This window comes from Prosopis cineraria, unplaced genomic scaffold (assembly GCF_029017545.1).
Source record: "Prosopis cineraria cultivar Desert tree isolate PC_DT_omini unplaced genomic scaffold, ASM2901754v1 PC1080, whole genome shotgun sequence".
Classification (NCBI taxonomy): Eukaryota; Viridiplantae; Streptophyta; class Magnoliopsida; order Fabales; family Fabaceae; genus Prosopis; species Prosopis cineraria.
Window position 1 is genome coordinate 14,445 of NW_026556405.1, and position 10,797 is coordinate 25,241.

The 10,797-nt window shown below is 37.0% G+C and overlaps 1 protein-coding gene across 1 annotated transcript; it reads right to left on the bottom strand.

The window, feature by feature from the left end:
• Nucleotides 1–7,024: 7,024 nt before the first annotated feature.
• LOC129299213 (uncharacterized) lies at nt 7,025–10,350 on the bottom strand. The gene is made up of 2 exons (XM_054937674.1): nt 7,804–10,350; nt 7,025–7,711 (listed from the first exon to the last, which is right to left on the bottom strand). The coding sequence occupies exons 1-2, from the start codon at nt 10,348–10,350 to the stop codon at nt 7,025–7,027; spliced, it is 3,234 nt and encodes a 1,077-aa protein (XP_054793649.1).
• Between the last annotated feature and the right edge of the window lie 447 nt (nt 10,351–10,797).

Genomic DNA, 10,797 nt, shown 5'->3' on the forward strand with positions numbered 1-10,797 from the left:
TTTGGGTAATTTGAATGACTTTTAGAAAATACCTATGTTTAAAGAGAAGTATTTTGATCAAATATATGAATCTAACAGTCAAATAACAATTGGACAGATAAATTAAATTAAATCATAGAAGTAGGTAAAAGGTTTGTGTTTTCTAATTATCGATCATTTTATGGAAGGTTAGTATAGATTTTTAAAATAGAAGATATGTATATATAATTAAAATAAACTAAGGAGATGTTAGCATATTTTACTCATAATCTCTCCCATTTAATATTTATAAAACATTTTTAATAGAATTACATCTCTAATGAGTTAGTTATTTATCTTTAAAATTATATTATCCTTATTTAATAGAGTTTTCTCTATTAGATAACTTTATTAATTACACTCCTAATTACGAATATTTTAGAAAAACCCCATTACTTGCATATTGAAAAAAAATCAAAATATTTTATATTTTTTAATAAGGGAATAAATATAAGGTCTACCCTTTTTGTTGATGAGAAGGTAATATTCATCGTGCATCAATAAAAAAATATTTTTTGAATATTTGTGTCACAATTTATGAATATATACCTACAGTATTACAGTTTATATCTATTTGATAAAAAAGTTAAAATTATAATTATATATGTATATATGTGCAGTTTATTTGTACGAGGTGGAGATATGGAGTGCAGAATTTTCATTTTAACAAAAGGAGGGGACCACTCAATCTCGGCATACCACACATACATGATGTTGGTGCATGAGAGGTAGAGGATGGCCTCACGTGTTGAGGGTAGGCTTCTTTTTGAAGAACAAGACAAGGGAGATGAATATGCTATCCATATAATATAAACCCCATTTGTGCTCGACACATACGACGACAAGCATGTGAGACAGCACTTCCCGACAATTAATGCTCCAATAACATAATTGATTCCCTCTTTACGTCATGTGTCTCGGACAATCATGGGCACTCTTTTTAAGAAAGATGTGCAGTCGGTGTTCAAAGTATCTCAATCGAGTGGATAAACAAAGTGAATGAAGTCAATGAATGAAGTCAAAGTATACACAGGATTTCATGAAATGAATTCTCATTCACTTTTTATCTTCGTGTAAGGCTATGTATATATAGATACACATACTCCTAGTTTAGTATTTAATTTATTCTAATTGCCGGAGGGCATCATTGGAATCTTGCGGCCCCAATGTATTGCCCGAGATGCTTCGTAGTTGTTTCGCGTAGAGGCAGCAAATATTTATGATTAATAGCTTTTCTTACCGACTTGACTGCTGGGTTCGATCCGTGCCGTGTGTGCGCCCACATCGACCAAATTAATAAAATAATGAAAATAATGAAATCTTAATTAGAATAAATTTAAACAATGAAATAATGAATCACGAGTGTTACGACACGAGCGTCTGGGAGAATTTCAAGAAGGCCTGGGTTTCAAGAAAGATCTGACTACAACCACCCTCTTCAGGATTGATGTTTGGTCAACCCTTTAATAATTAGACTCATTGATCTCGCTGCTAATTTATTCGAATTGGTTGATGTAGACGAACTGTGACGGACTAAGTAATTCTTTTACCCGCACTACAAGTGCTATATTTAGGCTGAGTGAGAGTAGATTTATTATTTGGAAACCAAATCGAGATGGTAAATTCTCCATTAGATTTTCTTTTTTTTTAATACAATGCCACAAATAAATTGCAAGAGAAACAGACAAATCAAGTGATATTAGAAATCACAAGATTTCTGCATCCTAATGGGGATCATTGTACTATATCACAATATTGAAGTTGAATTTCGATGCTCAGTGAGTACGGACATCTGCACATTCATTCATTTTTTTTTAAAAAAAAACATGGTCATAAGTGATCCTCAATTTTATAGCAAAATTTTTAATTTTGTTCATGATCCCAAAGAGGGGATGAGAGTCTGGCAAAAATTATGTTAGATTAGTGACAAAACTTCTAAAGAATCAGATTAAATGTAAATTTGATAAGTTTGGCATTCTAACAAAGTTTGATTCCTTTGAAGCTGCTTGAGTTTGGGTGTTGTGCTAGACGGTACTTGAGATATTTAGAAAAAACCATTTATCCAATTTCTTAATTGTCACGTATGAGATTTTCACAAACACCAATCCCATGATGTTTCCGACTTGTGGTGCTGCAAAACGGACAGGGATCAACTGGAAACACATTTGGAGCTGACACATTGGAGTAGCTCAACTGCCCAAGATGCTTGGTGGTCGGCTTCGCGTGGTATATTAATATTAACTTATCCTTAGTTTATTGTTCAAGCTAGCCGCGTCAGTGTGCGCCACATCGACAAAATTAATAAAAAATGAAATCTTAACTAGAACAAATTTAAACAATAAAATAATGAATATTAATTATAATTAGCTTAAATATTAGTGTAATAAAATATTTGTATATATAAATGAATAAGAAAATTATGCAGGCTTGACTTTTTTTATAAAATAGATTTAATGGAGATAAAAAAGCAAGGGAGTTTTATGATCTATTTTAATGATAATGCTTCTTATTTTTCTATATATTTAAGGGACTTAACAAAATTGTATTACCATTGCATTAATTTTTTATATGCATAGTTATATTTAGAATGAGAATGAATTTCATGAATTATGCGATTGTTCAAATAAAGATGTATCATTAAAAAAAAAAAAAGCTAAGGATTATCGTGCTCTTATTAGAAGTCTAAAAAGCAGAGAAAGCAGGGGGTGAACGGGAGAATATTCTCCTCTCTTTCATTTAAGTCAGACTTAAGTCCTGCAAGACTATTCTACATATTTTTTTTTAAAATAAATATAAAGCAAGATATATAGTTTGGTTTATTTAAATTCTAAATTGACCTATTTAACAAAAATATATTTGAAAAAAAACCTGCAAAGCAATTTTTGAACAAGCTTTAAAAATAAAAAATGATTAAAAAATCAACTGAATCATCATCTTAATATATATATATATATATATATAAAGTAGTTAAATAAAGTGTAAAAAATTATTTTTAAAATTAAAATATTTTTATGAGATGATGTGATAAGATATGGAACATTAAATATAGTGTAGGGCCACAATTTTCTCGCCAAGGACGAGGATCTGAGGGGATCCAAACCCCGTGTACAAAGTAGTCAAATAGGCATTAAAAAAATAGGTAAATTGCTACGGATATACCCATTAGGGAATTGTTAATAGTATTATATATGAAAGTTATTTTTAAGAAAAATATGCACGATGGTTAATATTTATTTCTTTCTATAATTATTAATTAAATGCACACATTGTTATTTAATGTATTAGTTTTATTCATAATTATATTTTTTATTTACTTTATCAGTTATTCATTTAGCTTAATAATTTATATTTTTTTATTTATTTCAATTGGAAAAAATCACGTATAGATCCTATGAAACAATTTATTTATAAATAAGTCTTACAAAATTTAAAAATCATATTTTCTTGGGACCTAAGTGTAATTCAAAATTAGAGTGCAAAGGCAATAACACCTCTATTAAAAATATCTTACATCAATGAATTAATTTACAACTATTGAATATTTAAAGTTATAGCTATAAAAAGTTATAGTAATAATTGTAAATTATTAATGAAATAATGCATATAGCAGTTCTTTATTGATATTGATGTTATTCCTTGTCTGATAAAGGTCAGGTTTAGATTAAAAAATATTCATTCATATAAAAATAGGTTTTTTTTTTTTAATTTCAGATCAGATAACACATGATGCAAATGAGTTAATCTTGATGGGTTGAGATTAGTCCATTTAACTCATTATTTTATAAATGAAATAAAAGAAAAATAAAAAAGAAAGGAGATTTAGTACCAAAACTCCATAAGAGAAGCAGATTTTGAAATAAATCATGATAGAATTGATCAATATCATATATTTATTATGTAAACTGTTTTGGAAAAACACAATCACGGTTCCTATAGTTTCATTAGATTTTTTTTTTCTAGTTCCTCTGACTTTTTTTAATATTTTCAATTCCTATAATTTTAGTAAGATTGGGTGATATTTATTACTCAGGTTCCTATTATTTCAGTTTTTTCAGTGTTTGCAAATACTGAAAAATTATAGGGATTAAAAATAAAATTTGATAAAACTTTAAAGATTGATAATTGTGTTTTTTCAAAATTTTTAATTGCATGAGATATCACAATAAAACTTCCCATTTAAATATAATTTAAAAAATAATAAAAAATTTGTTTGATTGGCCCATTTAACCCATTATTTCGTAAGGGTTGAGTTGGTTGAAATTTTTTCAACTCATGTAAAAATAGGTTTCAATTTATATTTTTCTCAATTTATATAATTAATTAACTTATATTCCCAACTTTGTTGATAACTTACTGATTTTTTACGTCTGTGGATGTCTCTTGTGAAAAACGATAAACAACCGCTAATTTTCTCTCCAGTCTCCACTCGCAATGTACTTTTGACTGACTTATGTTGTTGTCCTCCGTTGTTGTAACTTTGAGTTATGAAAGCATTTTTTTTGGATAAAAAAAAATAAATAAACCAGAACATTCCCTAAAATTTAAGTGAATTTTTTTCCCCTTTCAAACGATGTTCTTCATATATATATATATATATATATATTTAAAAATTAAGTTTTAAAATGATGTCTAAAGGACGATCACTCCTATTTGCACCACACCTACTAGGTGGCAATTTAATAGCTTTTATGATACCTTTTGATACTTCACTATTTGGAAAATGGCGAAAAAGAACAGAGTCGGCAAATATAATTAAAAATTAAAAAATGAAAATGAACTGTGGGAAGGGATAGGCATGTGGGAAGATTGAAAACATCCTAGGTGAGAGAAAATAAGACAATATATTTATTTTTATGCATTTAATTTTTTATTTTTAATTAAATCAAGACAATATAAATATTTTTTATAGATTATTTATTTTATAATAAATTTTTATCATTTATTTTATTAAGATATTATGATTTATTTATCATGATTATATTAAATATAAGTATAAAAAATTAAGTACACAACTCTCACCCAAAAGTTTAAATAAAAAGCAATCATCAAAAGATGAACCTCTCGTATTTTTTTTCTTTGGCCAGTAGGGATATTCAGTCATCAATCATGAAACAAAGCCAGCACACAATGATAGTCCACAAAAGCACCCGTAAAGAGTAATTAACCTGCTAAGCCAATTGTCACGGGACTAGTCTTTCGACCCGTACGGCACTTAGACAACTTTCACTAGAAGTTGCTAAGTAAGCCTAACTCGTATGAAAGGAGGATACTTGGCTAAGTAGAGGAAAGAGAAAGCTTGAAGGCAAAGGAGAGTAGAGAGAGTTTGGAGAATGTGAGAGTTCTATAACTTTGAGAACTCAAGAATGATTTACAAATGAGGAGGGTTGAGGTATTTATAGGCCTTCCTTTAGATCTAGAATGTTTCCACCTCCTTAATGGACGGTGGAGATTAAATCTATCCTACGGTTACAATTGATTCTCTAGAATTCTCTTAACAAATATCTAGGTATTTAAATGGAGGAATCTAGAGACAATATTAAAATATTGAGGCTAGAGTTGAGTAGGCCTTTCTAGAATGTTCTTGCACTCTCTAGCACTCTTAAGGTTAACTGGGAGCCTTCTGGAAGGTTTTGGAGCATTCCGGACCTTGTGAAAAATGACAAAACGTGACATTCTCCCCCACTTGATTTCGCGACGCCCTCGTCGCGCCTTCCTCCTTGTAGTATTGGATTTGGTCAGTGAACTGCCACAGGAGGTCTTCACGTTCCCAACTAGCTTCAAAGTCTGGTTGATCCTTCCACTTGATTAAGTACTCAGTGTAGTTGGGAACTCCTCTCTTTCTGATCACCCTGTCGGCAAGGACTTCTTCTATCTCCTTGTCGTACTCGGTGACGACCACTGTTGGTGCTCTCTTAGAGATACCTCGAGATGGATCTTCTTCATCTCTATAGTATTTCTTCAAGAGACTAACATAGACGACAGGATGAATCTTAAGCTTGGGAGGGAGTTGCACCTGGTACGCAACCTTTCCCACACGTTTGATGATAGGGAAAGGGCCTTCATATCTCCTGACCAAGCCTTTGTGGACTTTGCATAGTGACTTGAATTGATTCGGTAATAACTTAACCATGACCAAGTCACCTACTTGAAACTCAATGGGGCGCCGCTTCTTGTCTGCCCACTTCTTCATTTTTCAGGAAGCTTTATCCAGGCATGCACAAGTAATGTCAGCTTCTTCTTGCCATTCCTTGGTAAACTTATAGGCAGCTGGATTGTCTCCCTTGTATGGTGTGGCAAGTGTGTTGGGGGTTAGAGGTTGTTGTCCGGTAACTATCTCAAAAGGGCTCTTACCTGTCGACTCGCTTCGCTGCAAGTTGTAAGAGAATTGGGCCACATCGAGCAACTTAGCCCAATCTCGTTGATGAGCACTTACGTAGTGCTGAAGGTAGAGCTCTAACAAAGCGTTGATTCACTCTGTTTGTCCGTCACTTTGAGGATGAAAGCTTGTTGAGAAGTTCAAGTCTGTCCCCAAGAGCTTGAAAAGTTCTCTCCAGAATTTCCCGGTGAATCGGGGATCTCGATCACTGACGATGTTGCGAGGGATCCCCCATAATTTCACGACATGCTTGAAAAATAAGCGTGTCGCTTCATCAACCTTGCAATCTGCTGGGGCTGGTATAAAGGTGGCATATTTTCTGAATCTATCAACCACCACCATGATACTCCCACATCCTTCAGACTTAGGGAGAGCAACTATGAAGTCCATGGAGACACTCTCCCATGATCTCTCAGCCACCGGCAAAGGTTCGAGTAGACTAGCAGGATGTTATTGTTCAACTTTATCTTGCTGGCACACTAAGCAAGTTCTCACATATGCTTCGACATCGTCTTGCATATGTGGCCAATAGAAATGATTTTGTATGAGAGCAAGTGTTCTGGTCATACCTGGATGTCCGGCCCACATGGAATCATAGCACTCTTTTAGGACATCCCTTCGAAGGTTGCCCTATTTCGGCACATAGACTCGGTTCCCAATGGTGTAGAGTATTCCATCATTCACCCAAAATCTTCGAGGCTTGCCTTCGGTAGCAAGCTTTACTAAGTCGCTTGCGAATGAGTCCTGAGACATACCTTCCTTGATTCGTTCAAGGAAGTCATTCTGGGGCATACTTGCTAAGAGAGTGGCTAACTCGGCTTTCCTGCTTAAGGCATCCGCCACCACGTTCGCTTTGCCTGGCTTGTACTCCAGCCAATAATCAAACTCAGCAAGAAAATCTTGCCAGCGAGCTTGCTTTGGGCTGAGCTTCTTTTGTGTTTGGAAGTAGCTCGTAGCAACATTGTCTGTCATAATAGTGAACTTACTCCTAAGTAAGTAATGACGCCAGGTTCGTAGACAATGGATAATGGCAGATATCTCTTTTTCTTGCACCGTGTAGCACCTCTCTGTGTCATTGAGCTTGCGGCTCTCATACGCAATAGGGTGTCTTTCTTGCATTAAAACGCTGCCTATTGTAAAGTCTGAGGTATCGGTGTGTACCTCAAATGGCTTAGAGTAGTCGGGCAAGGACATAACAGGCTCTTGCGCGACCATCTGCTTCAGCTTGTTGAAGGCATCCTGGCAATCTTGTGACCAATGCCAAGATTTGTTCTTCTTGAGTAAATCTGTCAATGGAGCAGTGATTTTTGAATACCCCTTTATGAACCGTCGATAGTAGTTCACCAGACCAAGAAATGATCTTAACTCTGGGTTTTGGTAGGAGGTTGCCATTCTTGGATGGCTCGAACCTTAGTTGGGTCCATCATGAGCTTCCCATCCTTGATCTTATGCCTCAAGAAGTCCACGTCTTGTTTGGCAAAAGAGCATTTTTCCAGCTTAATGTAAAGTTCATGATTAGAGAGTACTTGAAAGACTTTCTTCAAGTGTTGAGCATGCTCTTCAAGAGTCTTGCTGTACACCACGATGTCATCCAAGTATACCACCACGAACTGGTCCAAGTAAGGGTGGAACAACTTGTTCATGAGCGTGCAGAATGTAGCTAGGGCATTTGTTAGTCTAAAGGGCATGACAAGGAATTCGAATGCTCCATATCTCGTCACGCAGGTTGTCTTCGACTCATCACCTGCAGCGATGCGTACTTGATAGTACCCAGATCGAAGATCAAGCTTAGAGAAGTACCTGGCTTTTCTAAGCTGATCGAACAAATCAGCAATCAAAGGTATCGGGTACTTATTCTTAATAGTAATCTTGTTCAAGGTCCTGTAGTCGATGCACATTCGCAACGATCCATCCTTCTTCTTCTGGAAAAGGATTGGGGCACCATAGGGAGCCTTAGATGGTTGAATATATCCTGAATCAAGGAGATCTTGCAGTTGTCTCCTTAACTCTGCAAGTTCTGGAGGTGACATGCGGTAAGGTACCAAAGCAGGTGGTTTGGCACTAGGCTCCAACTCGATCTGATGGTCTACCTCTCTTTTGGGAGGTAGTTTCTTGGGCAACTCATCGGGCATGACGTGCTTGTACTCCTGTAGCACTTCTTGGATGCAAGGTAGCAAGGTTTCCTGTGGCTTGGTTGGGCCATCCTCTTCCTCGGCCAATGAACGTACAGTGGCAATATACCCTTCTGAGTTCTTGAGACCCCTCTTGAATTGCAAGGCAAAAATCATAGGGTTGGATTTCTCCAAGCGTTTTAAAGGGATTACCAGGATCATGTTGGAGTCAATGACCACCATAGACTTGGCTTCGAGAATAGGGAAGGCATGTGCTTTGCAAAAGAAAGCAAGTCCCAATACAACTTTGAAATCATCCATAGGGATAACAGTAAAGTCTAACGTATCTTGCCAGTCCCCGATCTTCACCTTCACATCCTTGGCAATCCCAAAGACTTGTTTGGCTGGAGAGTTCACTGCCTTGATGGTGCCTTCTCCCTTGCTGAGTTGGATACCTAATCTCTTGGCTTCTTCAGCCTCTATGAAGTTATGGGATGCTCCTATGTCGAGCATGGCAGAAGCGGACTTACCCTGAATGGCAAGATCAGCATAAAGTAGACCTTTCTCTTCCTTCTTACATGGGGAAAAGAGTCCAGTCAAGGAATTCAAATGTTGGAGGGAACCAAGGTCGATCTGTTGCTCCTTGTCCCGGTTATCCTTCGTCTCAGCAACCAAAGCATTCATAGCTTTGTGGTTGGGGCAGTCACGAGTCCAATGTGGACCATTGCACATGAAGCATGGCTTCGGTGGCTTTGAGGCATCATGCTTGATTAAGGGTGGTTTATCTTGTCTAGAACTCCCACCAAAGAATCTACCACCATCCTTACGATCGGAATTCTTCTTTTGTCCTCCTTTGTCTCCTCTACTGTTACCAAGATTAGGCTTTTTGGACTTGGTGGAGTAGTCAATTATGCACTCAGCAGCAGCAATTGCCTCATCTAGAGTTTGCATTTTGTGTCTATTGAGTTCTACTCTCGCCCAGTCTTTAAGTCCGTCCATGAAGTAGAAAAGAGCCTCCTTATCAGACAGGTCCTCGATCTCGAGTATGATGGTAGTAAACTCTTTGATGTAGTCAGGAATACTACTAGTTTGTCTCAATCTACGAAGCTTACCTCGAGCCTCTGTCTCAGCATTGTGGGGAACAAAGTGCTTGCGGAGTTTTGACTTGAACAGCTCCCATGTGTTGAGAGTGCAAAGGCCCTTTTCTCGTTTAGCATGCTTTCTGCGCCACCATAGTTGGGCTGCGTCCCGGAAAAAAGTTGAAGCATTGTTGATTTTGATCAAGTCGTTAGAGACTCCCATGGCCTCGAAGTACTGTTCTAGGCCAAAAAGAAAGTTCTCCACAATCGTGGCACTACGAGCCCCATTGTACATGGCCGGCTTGGGCACTTTCAGACCCTGAGAAGTGACGTTTGAAGTACTGCCACTAATAGGGCTACTCACACAGCGATGAGATTCCCATTCATGATGAATCTCATCCATTTGAGAGCGTAGACCTCGCACCTCATCTCTCACATATTTGCGGAGATCGGCGAGATCACGTCTGAGGGAACGAATGTCTTCCCCTAAATCATCGTTAAGGTCTGCAATCATCAACTTGAAAGCCCGCATTATCTCAGCATTCTCTTGGATGAGATTGTTGAGTTGATCGTTGAGTCCCCCTATAGTAGTTCTCACTTCCTCCATGTTAGATTCCAAGCTAACAACACGAGGTTCAAAGGACTCACCTGCAGGTGCCCTGCTCCGGCCTCGCTCTCGCTTGGACCTGGGGTGAGCTTGCTCTTGTTGTGCATGAGCTTGCTCCTGTGCTTCCGTGCCAACAATGTTTCCTTTCTCAGTTGCCATTGTACAATACCTTCCTTCAAGCACAATGGTAGAACCGAGCTCTGATACCAACTGTCACGGGGCTAGTCTTTCGACCCGTGCGGCACTTAGACAACCTTCACTGGAAGTTGCTAAGTAAGCCTAACTCGTATGAAAGGAGGATACTTGGCTAAGTAGAGGAAAGGGAAAGCTTGAAGGCAAAGGAGAGTAGAGAGAGTTTGGAGAATGTGAGAGTTCTATAGCTTTGAGAACTCAAGGATGATTTACAAATGAGGAGGGGTGAGGTATTTATAGGCCTCCCCTTGGATCTAGAATGTTCCCACCTCCTTAATGGACGGTGGAGATTAAATCTATCGTACGGTTACAATTGATTCTCTAGAATTCTCTTAACAAATATCTAGGTATTTAAATGGAGGAATCTAGAGACAATATTAAAATATTGAGGCTAGAGTTGTTTAGGCTTTTCTA